The sequence below is a fragment of the Theobroma cacao genome, chromosome 4, assembly GCF_000208745.1.
Source record: "Theobroma cacao cultivar B97-61/B2 chromosome 4, Criollo_cocoa_genome_V2, whole genome shotgun sequence".
NCBI lineage: Eukaryota > Viridiplantae > Streptophyta > Magnoliopsida > Malvales > Malvaceae > Theobroma > Theobroma cacao.
The window spans coordinates 16,506,790-16,527,776 of NC_030853.1; the positions used below are offsets into that span (position 1 = coordinate 16,506,790).

Below are 20,987 nucleotides of genomic sequence, written 5' to 3' on the forward strand. Positions count from 1 at the left end.
GTGACTCTAAATCAGAAACAGATTGCCTGAAAGAGATCTCATTCTATAGCCACTGTAAAATTATAGATTCACTTGGAGAGAACAAATTGATGAATCATGTGCTCTATAAATGGTTGAGAGCAATTGTTCTGTCATGCAAAGATCATTGTGAGTTCTTTTACTGAAACATAAAACCAGGGAGATTGGACTGGTCTCAGATTAAGGAGAGTTTTTGTAGGAAAATAGTTGGCATTTTGATGGCAAGGATTTCCAAAAATCTTGATGGTACATTGTTTACTCGTTTTGTTGATTGACAAGTAAAAGCAACCATTCTGTCAATGGATTGGGGGTGCAATCTTTTTAACTCATCAGAAATACTATGATTCTTGATCTTCTTAATACAGAAGTGACCCTGCCATATCAGATGCACAGGCTGTCCTTGTTTTGTTTTTCTACATTTCTATTTTTTATTTTCTAGGGGAATAAAGATGCAATGATTGGTGTTGTGAATTCAAGTTCTAGGACTATTCAAGTACTACCCTTCTTAGGAATGGATGTATATTAATTTGCCTTGAAGAAAATTTGGTTTCATATTAGACTTGGTATTTGTCTTTTCCTTTTCGTTGCTTCACCTTCTACTCCTGCAATTTTGAATTCATGAAGGAAAGCTCTACTTTGTTCTTGCTTCTTTCTATTTTTCCTGGAGACTCAGGTAAACTGGTACTACTTGCTTGGAATAGAACACTGCAGCTTCATTTATATAGTCTTGAAAACATCTGCAAAGTTGGGGAAAGTATTATCTTCTGAAGCTAAAACATAGATTGTCCAGCCAAGAAGAAGCTAATACTTGAAACTGAACTGTTACAATGACAGGGAAGACATCATTTCCCAGTAGAGCACGAAGCAAAAATTTACCTAAATCCTTCCTATTAGGAGAAAGTTATATACTAACAGGGGATGAAGAACAAACTTACCTGAAGGCAAGGCATCCCTTGCAAGACAGTTAAAGCAATAAAAAAACAGGAGGAGGCCAGATTTCCTCCTGGGCCCACATAGTCTGTTTGATTCATTGGATTCATGTAATGGTCCCAAAGCAATATGGACTTTCCACTTTAGTGGACCATAGGATGAGGTTATCTGGACATCCTCGGTCCCCACTTAATAGTCATGTCATTTTTTGTTTTTTATATAATTTTATTGATTTTTATTAATTAATAATCATTACTATTTAACAAATTAAATTTGTATCCATCATAGATGATATAAATAACATGAATTTTTGTATACTAAAATAAGAATATAGTTTATATGAACCAAACTAAAAATAGGGAAAAAAAATTAACAATTGGTTGGACCAAACTGGTGAAAAATCCAACCTAACCTAAAACAATGATCAATTTTTCAAAAACTTAACACTATTTTCTTTATTGCTTCTATTTCTATATATAATTTTTTTCAACTCACACCTTAGATTATAAAAATGCTATTTGCAAATTGCAAGGTTGTAAAATTTTATTAGCTTATAGGTTGCGTTTGATATATTACTAGGAATGTAACTTTGCAGCTTTTTGTATAATAAGGGAAAGTGATGATTGTAGAAAATGTGATTGTTAAAAAGATTACATTGCAGTGTTTAATTTGTAAACATTTTATTGGAAATGTAATATAAATTAACAAAATTACCCTTATTTATAAAAAACATATAAGTTGAATAAATTTATAATTTTTAATATAAAATTTTAATTAAAATAATAAATAATAACCTTAAAAATAACATAATTTTTTATATTAATTATTTAAAAATTAGAATATGTAAAATTAATAAATATTTATTTTCACCATAAACTTATAAAAATAAAAAATAAAAAATTTTGGCCTAAGACAAATTTATCCATAGATAAAAATTCTATCGATATATCATATTATCTATCAATACATCATATTTTCTATCGATACATCATATTATCTATCGATAGATAAATAGCTACTGTCAAAAGTTTGAATGTAATCTATCTATGGATGTTTTCATCTATTGATAGATATTCAATTTTAAGTGTTACTGATGTTTTTTTTTCTCTCATATCGCGGCACCAAACATCTTTCTCTCTCAATCCTATTAATTCCTTAGTAAATTTTCTTAACTCTAAACCATTTAAATGTTTCTTTCTCAATTTCAGCATCAAAAGAGTAAACTTTTCTCAAAACATTTCCAAAATTCTTGAAAATTTGAATTAAGGTTTCATAAAACCCAAAGTTTCAATCTCTCCAATTTTCAAATTTAGTGGTGAAATTTGACCCAAATGTGCTGGTGACGGGCTACCTTCTTACCGACAGTGAGAAGAAGGAGAAGAAAGCAGGAAGGAGAAGAGAAGGATTGAGAGGTTAAGAGGGTCGACTGAAATAGGCAATTTGGGAAAAAAAAAATTATGTAACTTTCCTTTTGGAAAAGGAAAGTGACATTCCTTTCTTTCATTGTAATGTGATTACAATTGTAAGTACATTACCTTTTGCTAACCAAATGCTGCTAAGTAATTACAGTCATTTAAATTGCAGAGAATGTCTTCCACTTACACCATACCAAAATCCCCATAATTTATTCTAAATGTATGAACTTTTAGAAAGATATACTTCACCTACACCTCTCACGGTTTCAAATTTTCTTACATGATATTATGTGGGTTTTTTCCAATTAGTATCCTATGGGTATTTTTTGTTTTCAAATTTACATCTTGTGATTAATTTTTGTTCTCACAAGATGTTAGATTGTCAATTTTATTTAATAAAATTATAAAAATACCCTTTAATCTGAACAAATAAGTTAATTTTGAATTCAAAAAAGTTATCTACAAAATACTAATTAGAGAAAAAATATATATCTATAATATGCTTATTGGCAAAAGAAAACAGAATGTTATATAAAAAGTTAAAACTACAAAAAATTAAAGTGAAATTTACCCTATTTAAAATATATAAATATTATGAATCGATATCGATTTTGCTTATCCGAAGTCATGCTACTTACCCCACTACTTTTTATCGTAAATTGATTTAATCGATAAGATCAATTATTTATTCTAAATTATTTTGAATTCAAGTTTTATGAATTAAAAATCTTAAATCCCAATGTTGTCAAAAAGGAGATTATTCCTAATATCTATGTGGTACATAAATTTTTTATTTTAATAAAACTTGTTGTAAGATGTTCTTAACATTTTTAATATATACATATATTTGGAAGATAAAGATATATAAAAGAAAAGCAAAATTGTGCTTTATTGCTGAGACATTGATAATGAATGATGGGTATTAAGAATTTAAGATTAAATATTATTCAACTAAAATATCTCAAGAATGACAAAGACATTATCTTCTTATTGAACTAAGAAACAACGAATTAGGCCAACGTTGTGAGAAGAAACAAAAGATGACGTTATATTTCGTAAGAAAAATTCAAATCAACTTGAATACCACAAATTGCTTTTTTAAAAAACTTTAAGAAAAATTCAAAAAAAAAGAAGAATTAAAAAATAAAAAACCCTCAAGTGGCAAAACCCTCGTCAGAGTTTGGACAATAGAGAAATGGAACTGCCAATGAGGAGACGCCACCTAAGCAAAACTCAACCAACTAAATTCCAAAAAATTCCATGTTTCCACGTGGCGAAACGTGAGGGCTTTAGAATCTTTCTGTGGACAGTATACTACAGCATTTTACCTTTTCAGGTCCCGACACAAGATTTTAAACAACTAGGGGCTAAATTCTCCGAACCTGACAGTCTCCATCCTTTAAATCAGTTCCAATGAATTAACGCCGCGTAATAAAATGTGGTTTTGCAAAAACTATTTACAATGGCTAATTTCCACGTGTATTGATCTAATTAGTCGTTGATGTAAGAAAAATACCATACAGTAGGATTAATATTTCTGGAAATATTCAATATCCCTCCTCCTTTCTTCTGTGCGGAACCCCAAAGCTTCGTTCTTCGCTTTCTCTTCTCTCACCACCGTTTCTCTGCAATTTGCTTTCCTTGGGGGTTTCTCAGTGACAAAAAAAAGACAATTTATTTGACCAAAATACCCTTCTACAAATGTTAAAACGCAGATTGAATTCCTCATGTAAATTTTTATATGTGTTTTTTTTTTTATTTTCAAGACTTTATTTCACTGGTTTATTTTTTGGGGGGTTGTATTCTTGGCACATGCAAGAAAACCCTAATCTTTTTGTTCATTTTCCTTGTTGCTTGCAGATTTGGGTCTATCTTTAAAGGCCTAAAGACTATGCAAAGGAAGCTTCTTTCAAGCTTAAGGTGAGAGCTTTGGCTTTGGTCTTGTAACTTTTCCCCCCTTTATTTGGTTATCTTTTAGTTAATTTTTAATGGGTTTAGGGTTTTTGGGTTTTTCTGTTTCTTAATTTGATAGTGTGGATTTTTGTTGAATTTAGTGAAGAAGTGAAGTGGGTTTTGTTTGGATTAAGCATTTGAGTTGCATTTATAAAATGGGTTTCTTTTGGAAGTGTTTTCTTCTGGATCTGAGCTTTAACACGTTAATGGCATGCATTGGTAGAATAAATTAAGTTTTTTTATTGTTTTTTTATCAAAGAGTCTAAGTTAAGTTTCATTGAGAAGAAAAAGAAGTTACTATGAAAAAGGTGGACCAAGTTCTTTTACCAAGATGGAAAGATATTTAAAGGTTGTGATTGATGGATATTGAAGTTGAGATGGGAATTCTAGTGTCCTGTGGAAAGTATGAGTCTCCATTGCAATGCATTGTCCAAAACCCAATTCTTACATGGTACTTTAATTTCTCTGTTCTAGGTTTTCTCCCTCCTTCCATCTCTTTGATTGGACCTCGAGCTAGCACCTTAAGTACATTTTCTGCTATTGGAGCATCCAACAGGTTTAGAGTTATAATTGGAGCATCCAATTCTCACATTTCTGGATGAGAAACCATAATCTGGATTTTAATTGAGGATTGGGAGCAGTACCCACTCTGCTGAGTTTCCTGGGAATTGCTGCCTGTGCAGCCTGACTAGAATGTCTTAAGGCATGAGTTTGCAATGAAGCCTTAGCTCTTCTTTGCTTTATTTTAGCCCAAGGAAATAAAGTAGACTTTATGCTGTTAGTTTTGAAGTCATTTATGGCGACACTTCTTTTCTTTTTTCGCTCTCTCCTTTGCTCCGAAGAGGGAAATGGTTTTCCAGCTTCTAAACCATTGTATTGAGGAATCTTAATTCATAGTAAGCCTTTCAGAATTTTTGCTTTATGCCAAGCTTTCTGGATCAGAAACTAGATATTCGAGATACTAATATGTTGGGACTAATCATGATCTTTTGTTGGCTTGTACAACCAGGACATGTGATCATTGTTTCTTTTGCTCTTGTTGAGTGGAGACAATGATTCTAACAAAGCAATATCGTTGCATACACTCATCTAGTTGTCAATGCACAAAAGGTCATCTAAGTGAAGATGTGATATTCCTAGTGTTTCAACATCTGAACTGGAACCCTAAGTTGATTGCTACTCTTTCATGCATATGCAAATGGTTTGACGATCTTGCCAAGAGAGTACTGTGGAAGGAGTTCTGCAAAACAAGGGCCCCAAAGATGATGCTTGATCTTCAGTCTAGTGGAAGTCACAGCGTTGATGGGAACTGGAGAGCACTTGGAAAGCTGCTTATTTATTGTTCAGGATGTAGCACTGGTGGCTTGTTCAATAGCATTCAAATCCCTGGCCATTTTGTTTACAGGACCAGGTTCTCTAGGACCTCGGGCAAAAGCTTCCTTTTACCACAATGCAGAACAGATGTTTTGTATGTATCTGACCCTTGTGAACATCTAGACCAAGGGGATGAGGGTGATGTGGGATTTTTCCGAGGAATTTTCAAGTCATTCTTGGTTTCAAAGGTTCGGAAAATGTTGATTGACAGAGGTGCCCAGCTTCATCCAACAGCAGTGTGTCCTTATTGTAAGGCAAAATTGTGGAACATGCTGCAAGCACATATGGTACCACAGAGTGCAAGCTGTAGGTTGGGTGCTTATGAGGATTGCATTGAGTATTATGTGTGCCTAAATGGACATATGCTTGGCATCTGCACCCTTTTACCCTTGTCTGATTCTGAAGAGGCATCTGAATCAGAATGATAGTTGGAATGCCAGCCAGGTAATCTATCACATCATGCATTCATATTTTATTGAAGAAGAATAGAGTTAAAACATTTTTGAAAGAATTGAAATTGATCGTTTATGGTTCATTCATGTGCAAATTATATGATCATACAAAAAGAGTTAATGATATTTGTAAAACTTGGGTGCTGACATGAGGCATGTCTTCCCCTAGTCATTCTGCCTCCATCTTTTGTTTTTTGAACGTGAGAGAGAGAGAGAGAGAGAGTTTGGAGCAAACAAAATTTGCAGTCTATTTATACAGCAAGTCAAGAACCATACGTGCCTTTCTTCCTCCAGCAAATCAAGATGTAAAATTTGTTTTCTTTCTTAAGACCTTTGTTTCCTTGGGGTAAATTTGTATGCTTAGTGATCGTACTTGGTTTTTATTAAAATTAAATGGCTGAAGACTAAAGTACCATTCTGATATAACCAGCATGCATATGGTGTAGGGCAATTAACTTCTGTTTGGGAGTTTGTGCGAGTTCTTTGCTGGCAAAATATGCCTATATCTGACTGGATGTATCATGTTGCTTGCAGTTTGCTTATCATCTCATGTGTGGATTGATCTCCTGGTGGATCAAGATAGATAGAATGGAGACTATATGGGCTGTACCAACTTGCTCAGGACCTGAAATCTACCATCATAACTTGGCCTTTATTCTCTGATGTTTTGCTGCTTTGTCTAGCCCCTAGCCTGCCAAGTGTTTTCTAAAAGGGTTAGAAGCTATTGCTAACCGGTTGCTTTTCAATTACCCATTGGTTAACAGTGGTCATTGTGAACATGTATACCGTGTACTTTGTACATTAATGTATGGCGATATGTGTTTGAATAGCTGATTGGTATCTTCAATAATTCTTGAAGTTGTCGTTTAGAGTACTTCATTCCCTTCGCTGTTTACTTGCTTTCTTCCCAAAATTGCATCCTGATGTGGAAGGTTGTCTCGTGTAGACCTTGGGAGTGGATCATATTTCGTCTGTATCAAGAAGGGGAAGGAAGAAAGAACTACAATTATTGTGTAGCCTTAAAGAAAGACCCAGAACTTGAGTAGTCTTCTATTCATTGTAAATGCCAATTTGGATCTTCAACTATTGCTTTCACCCATGCTCTCCGTATTACTTTGCAATTGAATATCATCTACATGGAAGACTGAGCGTTCAAATGCCCTGCCAAAAGTAATTTCGCATTAGTTTGGTGCACACTCTAGCGCGGTCACTGTCCTTTAGACCCTGAATTCTGATTGTTATGGGTTTTCATCATCTATGTTGATATTTTCATCATGCCATCATGCTACGGCATGGCAATCTTGCTTCTTGCAGGGTTCTTACCATGTTGAGTGTTTGTAGTACTTATTACATCTGTGAAGCACTAACTTTACAATCAGCTTACAAGAAACCTTGATGCTCCGAATAGAATCCATTTCATGTCTTCAACTAGCCATGACTTTGGAGTTGGATCCAGGATTAATGGCAGTGACATGTTGAATATTCACTCATTGATTCATCTCATAGACGGCAGTAAGATATCAAATATTCACCACGTTACAAGAAAGTATATACTAGATTGCTTTCATATGTTCATATTCCGGCGAATCAAATTACTAGGGTATACATCTTAAGCAGTTGATAAATCCTGCTTAGAGTCTGCTGCTTCTGCTTCAAAGTCCAACCCTGACATGCTCATCCGTCCAATATTAACTGCAAAGATTCCAAACTCTAGTTAGGGCACTTAGCGACACAGTTCAGGCAGACATGAGATTAGACCTAAAAGATAAGAAACAAGCTACAAGAGTCATTCCAGCTAGAGTTTGGACCATAGGAAGAATGAAAATAAAAACTTAATTAGCTGAGGTCATGAAAAGATTGAAATTGCCATGCATCTAAAACATATTGCCAGATGGAAGGAGCCAAACTGCAGCATAGTCAACAAGAATTTCTTCATTTTTGGTAATTGAAATAAGGCAAAAAAGAAGGGTTTGATTACATACCAACAGCATCTAGCCCAGATAATTTAGGCATGAACTGCTTTATATGGTCTTCAGCTGCTTTGTCAGATTTCAGTGTCTCACACTCAAAAGAGATCAAAATCTTTTTCTTCCCTTCTTTTCGTTCAACCATATCCACGACATCCTTCTCCCAACTGTTTCAACATGAAGTTCAACAAGAGATGCCATTTGTTAGCCATGTGCAATGACTCATTGCAGGGAGAGTTGGTTTGAACAGAAAGGTGTATCAGGATCTGCTGTAATACATTAATGTAATTAAGCCCAAAAAATAATACTTATGACAGTAGAAACCATCTAAAATTCAAATTTCCATGTTTATGGTTCTTTAAAGGGTGAAGTTGATAGCTGACGTCTTTCTTGAAGTTCTCTAACTCCACCATTCCTTTAAATATTAAGCACATACAAGCTAATTGGTAAGCATTTTCAAAAAATAACAAGACTATATAATGTCTACAGGTTAAGAGGCAAGCTATACGGAGGTAAAAGAATGCCACATTTATGACATTAAACATGAATAATTGATAAAGAACAGTGTGTTTTAAGGTTTAGCAAATTGATCCAAAGATGGTTTACCCATGAGCATGGTCAATGTTATGGAACCGAGCAGCATCATGCCCTCTACACTCCACTACGACAGCGTGCTCTTTCTTACTCTGTCAGATAATAAGAAAAAAAAAAGAGAACTATTATTTTTTAATAAAATATGGATATTTGATGGGAGACAATTAGTAGTACTGTAACTGAAGGGAAAGAAACTTAAGGCATACGACTCATACATTGTAGTCTATGATTGTGAGCTTGATCAAGCGGTAGTCCTCACCCCTGCTGCACTCCATCTCACAAGCCAACTCTTTAAACATGAAGAGGGAGAGAGAATGCATAAAAAAGAACCCAAAACAAAACAATTCAGAAAAAGTTTTAAGGAAGAGAAATTTACTCAATGATGTCCAACATTTGAAGATCCACTACTTCCAGTACAATTTCCTAGGCTTATATATTCTCCAAAGTAAAGATTGAAATACACAACATCATAAGCAACCTTCAGTTATCCAACATATTGAATGGCTCTAGAAAATTAAATTTACACTCTTTCTATATACGGATTTTTACATGCCATTTTCTGCATTACTTTGTGCCATTCACGATTACAAGTCAATTATTTGTAGGAATGTAAACCAATCCAGCAGCAGTTACCATTAATAACACTTAAGTAGCTAATAGACATTTGTGTAACTACGACCTACACTTCTTCAAAACTAAGGAAATAGAAGTACTAAACAAGCAATTTAGGGGCAAGACACTCAACTTTCCACAAATTGATCATAGGCTGAGACCCTCTTATTTTTCCATCGGTGGAATCACACGAACCATTTGTTATATATACATACGAAAGAACTGATTAAAACATGAAATTAATGGCAAAAGAAAAAGAAAGACAACAACCCAGTTACTAGCAAATTAAAAGGTTAAAAAAAAAAAAAGGTAAAAATTGTACCAGTGCCATGAAGACCATAGCAGATAGATTGAGGAAGCTGAATGAAATGGCCTGAGAGGGACCCACTTGGCAATAACGCTATTGATGCCACTCCTTCCTTCACTTCCCCAACTCTCTCTTCTTTTGATTCTTCTCCCACTTCTTTTCCTTCTTCTTCAAAATTATTCCAATCCCAGGAAAAAAAAATCAATACCAAAAAGAATTAAGAACAAGAGACATAAAACAATTAAAAAGGAACATTTTGCAAAGAAAAATAGAAAGAAGAATAAAATTCACCCATTTCTTCAATTCTTTACAGAGTGAACTCTTCTCACTTCTCAGTATTCTCTACTGGGAGGGTGGCACTAGCGCACATTAGAATTAAAAAGAGCTTTTAAAACGGTGCGTTTTGGAAGCCCTTCAAAAAATGTGTTATCTGGACGTAAACAAAGTGGAGTTTCTTCTCTCTCGCACTAATCACTAGCATCTTTGGACTCTCATTGCTCTGTGCAGGCTACTCTGCTTCATTCAAGTCATCTTCTTTCTGAAGAAAAAAGGGTCAGTTTCTCTGAGTCTGCTTGAAAAGTTCTAACCTGACCTGGGTCTGTTCTATTTGCTTATACAAGCGTCAAAGTTCAAAATTTTTTTTATGGGGTGTGCCAAATTAATATTCTTTCTTGAAGAACTAATAAGGGTCTTGTGCTTAAATAGTTTTGCTTAAAGTTTATCTTACAATTGGTTCACTCATGCTCTTAAAGTTGGGCTTTTGCGCAAATAGTTTGAATTTTGAGGTGAAGTTTTTGTTATTTGGTCAGTTTATTGCTATTCTTTAGTCTAAAGTTATGGGAGAATTGTTGAGCAATTCAGCTTCATTTTCCATAATATCAAATGGGTTTGGATGCCGGTATCAGTCATGTAGCCAAAGTAGAGGTAGAAATGGTGTCTGTTCTAGGCGTTTTCGTGGCTGCTTTTTTGTTGGTTCGGTTATGAAGACTCCTAGAAGGCGTGTGGTACAATGTAGGCTAAACATGGTTTGGATGCCGGTTCATCAATGTGTTTGGTTTGGTCATTTACGAAAGAAAATGTCACCGATGAATTTTCTGTTCGAGTTATCTAGGATAGTACCAAAGATGGTTGCCAGTATTGAATCTGAGATGGATTGTGAAGATGATGAGGAAAATATTTTGATCCAAAAAGGGAAAGAAGAATTTGAGTTGGATTCTTTGGGTCAAAATTTGCCTCCTTGGGGAAATTTAGTGGTTGATGAAAGTTTGGATTTCGAGCACACAAGTGTTGGTCAGCCTGCGATAAGTTCAAATGGGAAGGACAGTGTACATGATAGTAAGGTACACTTTTTGGAGGAAACGAACGAAGAGGAATTATCAAGAAGAGTATTGATGCTTAGTAGGTCCAACAAGGTCAGAAGTGCATTGGAATTGTGTAGATCAATGAAGTTGTCAGGTCTTCAACCCAGCGCTCATGCATGTAATTCTCTTCTTTCTTGCCTGCTAAGAAATGGGCTGGTTGATGATGCCTTGAGAACTTTCGAGTTTATGAAGGCAAATGAACTCATTACTGGGCATACTTATAGCTTAATACTGAAAGCCATTGCAGATACTCAGGGTTGTGATGCAGCCCTTGATATGTTTGCAGAACTGGAACGGGATTATGAACAGAAGAAAGGTTTTGATGTGATTGTTTATAATACAGCATTATCTATTTGTGGAAGATGGAACAATTGGGTTGAAACTGAGAGGGTATGGAGAAGAATCCTGGAAAATGGCTATAGTGGAACACAAGTCACTTATTCCCTGCTAGTTAGCATTTTTGTTCGTTGTAATCAGAATGAATTGGCGCTTGATGCTTATGATGAGATGATTCGAAATGGATTGGAACCCCGGGATGATACAATGCATGCCGTGATTAGTGCATGCACAAAGGAAGAAAAATGGGATTTGGCATTATCCATCTTTCAGAAAATTTTGAATGATGGATTGAAGCCAAATCCAGTAGCATGTAATGCATTAATTAATTCACTTGGAAAAGCTGGAGAGGTCAGATTAGCTTTTAAAATCTATGATATTATGAAATCCTTGGGTCATACACCAGATGCTTTCACATGGAATTCACTGCTTGGTGCTTTGTATAGGGCAAATCAATATGCTGATGCTCTCCACCTCTTTGAGAGAATAAGGAAACAGAGCTCACTAGCAAATGTACATCTGTACAACACTGCTTTAATGTCATGCCAGAAGCTTCGTTTGTGGGATAGGGCCTTGCAGCTTTTATGGCAAATGGAAGCCTCAGGATTGTTGGTTTCAACTGCATCCTATAATCTTGTCATCAGTGCTTGTGAGACTGCCAGGAAACCTAAAGTTGCATTGCAAGTTTATGACCACATGATTCATCAGAAGTGTGTTCCAGACACATTTACTCATTTGTCACTTATAAGAAGCTGCATTTGGGGATCTCTTTGGGCTGAAGTAGAGGAAATTCTAAATGTAAGTTTCCATTTTTAACATGCTCTAAAATAATGTTTGGCTGTTTGACTGAATTTAGCTTATCTTCATTGAGCTACTCTTCAATGAACTTTTTACTAAATTTAGAGTTTTGAATTCCATTGGAAAAATGCTATTGGCTAGAAGTTATATTCAATGGTTAATTTTTTTATAGAAGATTTTTTAGTAGAAAGTATTTTTGGTGGTAAAATGCTTAACACCATCAAGAGTATGTACTGAAACTAAAATACTTTTCCCCTGATATAAGGCACTGACCAACCCCTCAAAGCATTGGGAAGGCGTAGTTTATTATTGTTGTTGTACTAGTAGTCAAATATAAGGCCTCACTGATTGGAGTTGAATAGAAATTCAAGATTTTTATTGTGTATATAGATTCCAGATGCCTGACCAATGGAAGAAAAGATGTTATGAAATTGCATAGTCAAAAATGGGTTTAATGCAAGAAGGTTTGCATGGTCAAGAAGGTTCCATTCTGGGAAGGTTTAAATTATCAAAATGATTTGAAAATTTACTTGTCCTTAGTATCATGTTCGACTTTTATTCAATATCCACAAGACTGAATGGTTTTGATTAGTCTTCTCATCTTCTTATGGAAAACGCTAGTGGACTATGATTTTTGCACTCCCTTGAGTTTCTGGTTATTGACATTTAACTTTTTTTCTTTGCCATTTGCAGAGAGTTCCAGAAAATGTATCTCTATATAATGCTGTTATTCATGGAATGTGTTTAAAAGGCAAGGTGGAATCAGCGAAGAAACTGTACATGAGAATGCGAAAGAATGGTCTCAAACCTGATGGCAAAACCAGGGCATTGATGCTTCAGAACTTACGAAAAGATCAAATCAAAGTGAAGAGGTCGTCCTACCATTCTAGATGATTAAACTACTATTTGTGGCTAATTTAAAAGCTAAAAATGACCGAGTGAAGGGAAGAGTTATCTGGCCATCGAGTTGTATCCAGTTGTCTCCCTGTGTCTTGTATGTATGAATGTGCATGTATAGCAGAAAGTGATGGGTTGTTACATAATTTCACAAATTAGCAGGTTCATATTTGTCTTTACAAATCCATTGCTTGTTGTAAATGTACTTGTTTTATCATGCTTGTTAATTACCTCTACTGAAAGGAGCTCCTTTGTTGCTAAATGATAGTCCTCTGAGAATATGCAAAACAGAGAACCCTTTTATGCGTGCTTCAGCTTACAGGGAGGGCATAAACGCAAATCCGAGGCTTGTCCAAACATGGGAGGAGGCCACCAATTTATAGGCTTCTGGCCTCACATGTACACGAGATATATGTCAAGCTCACATGCCCTCAGAGCCAAACACAGGGATACTGGTTTTCTGTTATGTTCAGTTGTTTTATATAATATACGCTGGTGCAGAGTTCACAAGTCAAACAGGAAATAGGATTTATGATGGATATAGATGTCTGGTTCATTTCAGACATGCCTTATGAGTCAATCAAGTCCATCAGCTTCTAAACAAAAGGGATGACTTACTAATGTTTAATTTCAGCTCCTGTCTTTCACCTATTACTTAAATGCAAGATATGCCAAAAGCAAATGGAATTCCAGTGACCCAGTGGAAATTAGATTAGCCTCAGAGGATATCAAATCTTCCACTGGCACCACTTTCTCCAAGATACCACTTCTCATCTTCGATCAAGGACAATTGAACCAGAATGGATTTGGGTAGCAATGTAAACACTGTGACATGATTACTTGTAAGGACGCACTGTATAAGAATAATAGGATAACTTGTAACATAAAAGTCATATACAATCTGAGATTCAAGTGTGAGCTCAGTTATTAATTCCCTGCGCAAAATTGTGTAAAACCTATAGTATTTAGGCAAAACTTAAGTACAACTCTCAGACAGTCTGTGATAAAGCTTCTTCGCTATCTGTTGCTTGAGTTTCTGAATCACGATCGAGTCTTCTGAAAATTAGCTTTTGCTGGGGGAGCTGGCCATTTGCGAATGCTGTGAGCTCTGTGTCTACTAAAATAGAATCCTCATCCTTCAACTCCCCTCTCAAGATGCCCTTGGCAAGTTCATTTTCTACGTTTTGCTGAATCACTCTTTTGACTGGTCTAGCACCATAGTTTGGATCATAACCAAGACTACCAAGAAGCTGAATAGCACCATCTGTCACCTGAAGTTTTATTTTCCTATCTCCAATCCTCTTTTGCACCCGTTCCAACTGTAAAACAAACACAGAAAAGGTAAGCAAGTGACAAACTATACAAGCAGATACCACAGAGATACAACATGAGCTTGTAATAAGGATTAATTCTCTGTTGAAATAGAATAGAGATCTATTCTGAGTCCTACCTAAAAACTGTACATTGGTCATTTTAAAATCAACAAAGACCAATGTGGTGACTTGCTGAATCAAAATCTAGTCTAGGGGAAACAACCTAAACCAACCAACACCAGATTCAAGGATGACCAACAAAACTACTGTCTCCATTATGATAAAGACCATTTAAAAATCAAGACCAGCATCACAGAATAACTGTAGTTATATGTTATTATTTATTTATTATTGTCATATTTTTTATGGATTATTATTATAATTAAACAATAAACAATAATTATCATTCTTATCACATTCTACATGGGATATGACATGGTTGAGAATTCAGAATCCCTCTTTCGATTATGATAGAATACACATCATGGAAATGCAAGTGCAAGCAATCAAGACAAGCAAAAGTCAGATGGAACTTACCTGTAATTTCACAATACTGTTTATCTGTTCACGGTCCAAAGGCTGGAAAACTATATACTCATCAACCCGGTTCATAAATTCAGGACGAAAGACTGCTCTTGCAGCCTCCATCACCCTCTGCTTAATAGTTTCATAAGCTATATCCTTTGGTGTGTCTTCATCTGAATTAAGAATATACTGTGAACCCACATTTGAAGTCATAATAATGACAGTGTTGGTGAAGCTTACAGTGCGACCCTGGGAATCAGTAACTCTCCCATCATCCAAAATTTGAAGGAAAACATTAAATACATCACCATGAGCTTTCTCTATCTCATCAAAAAGAATTACAGCATATGGCCTCCTGCGAACTATCTCGGTCAGCTGTCCTCCTTCTTCATACCCCACATAACCAGGTGGAGCACCTATAAGTCTAGAAACTGCATGTTTTTCCATATACTCACTCATATCGATGCGTACAAGGGCTTCTTCTGTATTAAACAAGTAGGATGCAAGTGCTTTAGCAAGTTCTGTTTTCCCTACACCAGTGGGACCCATAAACATGAAACTGGCTATTGGGCGACGGGGATCTGAGAGACCAGCTCGAGATCTCTGAATGGCCTCAGCTACAGATCTAACTGCAGGATCTTGACCCACAACACGTTTATGCAACTCTTCCTCCAAATGTAATAGTTTCTCCCTCTCTGATTGTTGAAGCTTGGAAACTGGTATACCAGTCCATTTACTAACTACTTCAGCAATATCATTTCCTGTAACTTCTTCTCTCAGCATGGATTTTCCGGATTTTATGTACTCATCTAATTCTTTTTCTGCATCAGCAAGTTGACGCTGCAAGGAGTTCAAACTTCCATACTTCAGCTCAGCAGCACGATTGAGATCATACTCCCGCTCAGCCTGCTGGATCTCAAGATTAACCCTGTCAATCTGTATAGATGAAACAGTTAGTGGTCTACTACATCATACAATTAATAATTACTTTAACTTTTCAAATGATTTTCTTATTCGGGGAAGATTTCCTTTTGTCTTCAATTGATTTAAAATGAAGGTCAGCCCCGTCATCAGCTTCTAGATTGATATGAGTTGGGAAAAAAATCTGGGACCATTCAAAGAAGCAGTCTTCATGCTTGCCAATAACAAAATGTCAAATTATATGCTGGCAGCAAACAAAGCTTTTAGAAGAAATTTCTAGAAAACATTTGCATACCTCTTCCTTGATTGACTGAATGCGTGTCATAACAGTCTTCTCATGCTCCCATTGCTCAGTCAGCTCAGCCTGTTTCTCCTTTAAGAGGGACAACTCAGCCTCAAGGCGGCTCAGCCTATCTCTTGAAGCTTTGTCAGTATCATTTGTGAGAGACAGCCTCTCCATCTCCAGCTTCAGCACTGAACGATTAATCTCATCAAGGGCAGTTGGTTTTGAAGTGATTTCCATTTTCAATTTAGCAGCTGCCTCATCAACTAGGTCAATAGCTGCAATTTGGAACCACATTAATACTCAAAAATGATGTCAGAAATTAAAAAAGTAATAGAAAACATAAAGACGCTTAAATTGGCTATCAGAACATCACAAATGAATCCAACTCTTGCCATGACAATCTATTAACAAACGCTATTTTACAATCTCAGGTTGCAACTTGATTGAGTGTCCCCAAAAGATCCCAGTTATGTGCTCATATGTTACCTTTGTCAGGTAAAAACCGGCCACTGATATAACGGTCAGACAAGATTGCAGCTTCCACAAGTGCACTGTCAGAAATACGGACTCCATGATGCAGCTCATATCTCTCACGCAGTCCCCTGAGTATAGAAATTGTATCTTCTACTGATGGTTGATCGACATACACTTGCTGGAAACGACGTTCCAGGGCTGGATCTTTCTCAATATATTTACGATACTCATCCAGTGTTGTTGCCCCAATACATCGCAATTCTCCTCGACCAAGCATAGGTTTCAGAAGATTGCCTGCATCCATTGCTCCATTTGTAGCACCTGAAATGGAGATCATTTCCAGAGAAAAGGAATCAAGTATCATAGATCTATCTGCCTTAGAATTTAATCTGGAGAGGAATGCAAGATTTCAAATAAAAACAATTATCTCCAATCAACTAGAAGGGATAAACTTTTATAAACTGAAATATGAACTTACAATAAACACGGAAACAAACAGAAAAAAGCCTATCAGAATTTAAGCCAGCTTAGCAGATATTCAATAATCAACCTACAAAACTAGAAACTGAACAAGAACATTACCTGCCCCAACAACTGTGTGAATCTCATCAATGAAGAGGATAATTTGGCCTTCTGATTCTGTTACTTCCCTAAGTACAGCCTTCAGTCTATCCTCAAATTCTCCCCGATATTTGGCCCCAGCTATGAGTGCACCCATGTCCAGGGATATCAGCTGTAATAAAAAAACGGATTGATCAGCATCCACCTTTTCATCACCAGCCAGGATAGAGTAGCAACATTGTGACTCTAACAACCCCCACCCCCCAAAAAATCAGATAATATAACATAATAAAAAGGATGTGGTATTTGATCAAGATGTAGCACATACCTTACGGTTCATCAATGCTTGAGGGACATCTCCTTGCACAATTCTTTGGGCAAGCCTGTTTAAAAAACACTGTTAATCATGTATACATCGTAGTCATTAAACTAACACCAATAGCAAGGATGCTAATTTCTGCAAACTGACTTCATCATGCCAACCTAAGACCAGATGTCGTAGAACAACATAGCCTACAGCAGGACTGCTACAACTAGTTATTTTCAGTCAGTCACTGGAGCATGTTATTGACCACATTCAAGGTGACATATGAATTGAGCCTTAAGCTAATATTGAGGACACCTAAAAGTTCATGATATCAGAAGAGAGCAATATATTATGATATTGTCAACTTGATAAGGCAGGAAATTGGGGGAATGATCAAAGAGAACTTTTTCCTGAAGCGCTCATCATCTTGCTTCCTGGCAATCCTATTCACATGACTATGTACGAAGTAACCACCAAAGTGCTCACCCTTCAGAGATTGCAGTCTTTCCAACACCAGGTTCACCAATTAACACAGGATTGTTCTTTGTTCTCCTAGAGAGGATCTGGATGCACCTGCGAATTTCATCATCCCTTCCTATCACCGGGTCAAGCTTTCCTTCCTTTGCCATTTCAGTCAAATCTTTTCCATATTTTTCCAACGCTTCATACTTTCCTTCAGGATCTATAACAAATTCACAGTGCCAGTCAAACAGCGAAGAAGTGAACAGAAAATGTGCCATGTAAAACCCAAGAAAAAATGAAACAACCAATACTCTGAAGCTTCAACAAGCAAGGTTATGACAAGGAGCAGAATAAATCTCCTACTCCACAAAAATAAAACATTTTGGCAAACAAAAGGCCAGATAGCACACATGAAAAAGGTCATAAAATTTATCCTTTCTGCCTTTGAATCAAATGCCGGGTTCAATTAACTCAAAAACTTGAATGGCCATCTTCGTTTGCCTTCTAACCCCTCACACCCCCCTCCCCCACTCTGAAACAGAAAAGGTTAAACATGTTGCTAACAGAACTAAGCCGTGAGCCACTTTTGACAGAAAAAAATGCCCTGATACATAGAATGAACACAAATCACAAAAGCACATATTTCTGTTACCTTGGTCAATAACTGACTGACGTCCCCTAATGGATTCTATTGCAGATTTCAAGGATAGGTGGGATATCTGGAAATCCCTGAACAACTGCTTCCCAAAACGTTGATCTTGTGTAAACCCAAGGACCAGATGCTCAACAGAAACAAATGAATCCCCATACTCTTTCTTGCACTCCCTAGCTCGCTGGATCAGAGCTTCCAGATCACGTCCTAACATTGAACCAGCTGACTCACTCAAAACCTATTATGATTGGACAGCAGAGAAGAGATATAATCAGGATACAGCACTTCATAATCCACAGATGAAACATAATAAACTTGGTCAAGCATTATCTAAAAAAATCAAAACTTGTAATTAAATATAGTTTCCAAGCAGGTAAAAGTGTCAGCACTTCAAAAACACAACACATTCTGTCATGAGCCATAGAGGCAAACAATGCAGCAAAGTTCAATTGACTAACATAAAAAAAAACCAAAACCAATGGTTAAGGTGCCGTACGAATGTTGAGGAGAATAAATTAGAAAGTTGTAGGAGTTGCCTTTGGCTGGCGTTGGATGAACTTATCAGTGGCTTCAAGAAGGCGAGTATTGTCAACTCCGACTTTAGAAAAGATCCGACGAGCAAGACCATTCTTCTGCTCCAAGAGAGCCTTCATCAAGTGTTCTGTCTCCACTATCTGATGCTTGTTCTCCTTAGCTACATCTGGAGAAGAAACAATGGCTTGCCAGGCCATTTCTGTAAACTCTTGTTGAGTAATCTGTCATGACATCCCAACACCAACTCAATAAAAAATTCAAAAAGAAAAGTGGCATAGAAAATTAAGGTGCTTCAAAATAGGAGACAAAAGATCAAATTTTTCAATGCACTATAACCAAACTTAAAATGGCCATTGCAGAAATAAGGCAGGAAAAAAGTAAATTACAAATACATAAACCAAAACTAAATAGAACTTCAAACAAAAGAGTAACAAACAACATTTGCATGACCCAATGAAAGTCACTAAAGAAACAACTCCAAAATCAATACGAATTCAATCTCCTCAACACCAACAAAACTAAACTCATTTAGATAATTCAAAAGTTTTTATTCATTTATTTATTTAGGATTGGCTAACAAGTTGATAAAATTACTATTATCTTCAGTCAATGCATCGAAAATCATCAAATCAACAGTCGCTGTTAAAACTCTTCATAAACAGTACCGGTTAGCAAGCTTACCCTTCCAGTTGAAGCATCACAACGAACAATGAAAGAGCTTGAAGAAGTCTTTGGAAACCTTCGAAAACCTCCATTTCTCTTAAACTGAAGCGATTTTAAGGAGTTGGGTTTTGAAGGAAAGCTCAAAGAAAGGCGTGGGGGAGCTAAGAAGAGATTGTTCTTATTGGAAATGGAACGCGTAGCACATAAACTGACCCCACTAAACGACGCCGTGGAAGAAGAAGCAGCAGCAGCCATTGCCGGAGTGATGAGTCCACAAGAGAAAGCTAAGATATAGTTGGTGTGCACTGAATTGAACGGCTTTGCGTGGGAATAAGGGTCTCTTCTTTCTTTCTTTCTGCTGTTCACTCGGCTTTTCTCGGAGGTCCTTTTTCGTTTTGCCTGCTAACGTTTTATATAGTGCGAAGATGTCGTTTTGAGGAAGGAAAAACAAGTATTGAATTTTTTTTTGTAAGAAAAGAAATTCGTCGGGGATTTGTTTTGTGCGGAGGCTCAGTGAAGACCGGAGAGAGTTCGTGAATTGTCGCGAAAGGGTTCGTGATCTTTTCTGTTCATACACGTGGCCATCTTTGTGGATATGATGGAAAAAAGATATTTATTTTTACAATTTTGAAACAAATAAAGTAATACAATTTCGATTATCATTTTATAAATTATTAAAGAGTAAATCAAGGATATAAAATAATTTTATTAAATATTTATTATTACACATTAATATTTTTAGAGAAAAAATTTATTTATAATTTCGTCTAAAAATCTAAATAAATTTTTGATATAAATTAAGAATAATAAAATTTTGAAACTCAAATATATTGAAGATGCTGTGGACATGTTACTGCCACTGGACCGTAAAAGGAACAAAAATAATGGTACGTTTGGTTAGCGGAATAGATAAGAATGGAATAAAACAGTTATTATGTGAGAATAGAATGAGGTAGGAATATAATAAAATAGTTATTACTTAGTTTGGTGTGACAAAGTAAGTAAGACATAAATAATTATTATGACTTATTATAGTATTTTGTTAGTAACAATAATTTTGAAATAAGAAAAGAATAGAAAATAAAAAGATAAAAACACTTTTTATTATTTATATGATATTTTATTTTTATTAGATTTTGTAAATATTAATAATCTATAATTTAATTAAAATATTAAATATTAATAATTTAAAATATTATATTTTATTTAATTAAATATTATTATGATTAATTTTTATTTTATTTTATTTTTAAAATATTAATAATTGATAATTTC

General features: G+C 35.7%; 4 protein-coding genes across 6 annotated transcripts; 2 read left to right on the plus strand and 2 right to left on the minus strand.

Annotated features, from left to right (window-relative positions):
• Positions 3,930 to 7,237, plus strand: LOC18601607 (EID1-like F-box protein 2). Of its 2 annotated transcripts, XM_018119789.1 has the most exons (5): positions 3,930 to 4,092; positions 4,224 to 4,283; positions 4,791 to 5,212; positions 5,326 to 6,134; positions 6,677 to 7,237. In XM_018119789.1, exon 4 carries the CDS (start codon positions 5,369 to 5,371, stop codon positions 6,113 to 6,115), a length of 747 nt encoding a protein of 248 aa, XP_017975278.1. In that variant the 5' UTR covers positions 3,930 to 4,092; positions 4,224 to 4,283; positions 4,791 to 5,212; positions 5,326 to 5,368; the 3' UTR covers positions 6,116 to 6,134; positions 6,677 to 7,237. The 2 variants fall into 2 exon arrangements, with proteins under 2 accessions (XP_017975278.1, XP_007032671.2); XM_007032609.2 differs by lacking the exon at positions 4,791 to 5,212.
• Positions 7,616 to 10,094, minus strand: LOC18601608. Its single transcript, XM_007032611.2, has 6 exons — positions 9,914 to 10,094; positions 9,638 to 9,790; positions 8,919 to 8,992; positions 8,716 to 8,795; positions 8,125 to 8,276; positions 7,616 to 7,834 (listed from the first exon to the last, which is right to left on the minus strand). Exons 1-6 carry the CDS (start codon positions 9,915 to 9,917, stop codon positions 7,752 to 7,754), a joined length of 546 nt encoding a protein of 181 aa, XP_007032673.2. The 5' UTR covers positions 9,918 to 10,094; the 3' UTR covers positions 7,616 to 7,751.
• Positions 10,399 to 13,276, plus strand: LOC18601609 (pentatricopeptide repeat-containing protein At3g29290). Its single transcript, XM_007032612.2, has 2 exons — positions 10,399 to 12,117; positions 12,811 to 13,276. The coding sequence occupies exons 1-2, from the start codon at positions 10,459 to 10,461 to the stop codon at positions 13,009 to 13,011; spliced, it is 1,860 nt and encodes a 619-aa protein (XP_007032674.2). The 5' UTR covers positions 10,399 to 10,458; the 3' UTR covers positions 13,012 to 13,276.
• Positions 13,851 to 20,159, minus strand: LOC18601610 (chaperone protein ClpB3, chloroplastic). Of its 2 annotated transcripts, none has more exons than XM_007032614.2 (10): positions 19,731 to 20,159; positions 19,052 to 19,270; positions 18,516 to 18,753; positions 17,888 to 18,083; positions 17,423 to 17,477; positions 17,116 to 17,266; positions 16,546 to 16,854; positions 16,069 to 16,334; positions 14,865 to 15,788; positions 13,851 to 14,333 (listed from the first exon to the last, which is right to left on the minus strand). In XM_007032614.2, the coding sequence occupies exons 1-10, from the start codon at positions 19,965 to 19,967 to the stop codon at positions 14,004 to 14,006; spliced, it is 2,925 nt and encodes a 974-aa protein (XP_007032676.2). In that variant the 5' UTR covers positions 19,968 to 20,159; the 3' UTR covers positions 13,851 to 14,003. The 2 variants fall into 2 exon arrangements, with proteins under 2 accessions (XP_007032676.2, XP_017975506.1); XM_018120017.1 differs by having other exon boundaries at positions 19,012 to 19,270; positions 19,731 to 20,157.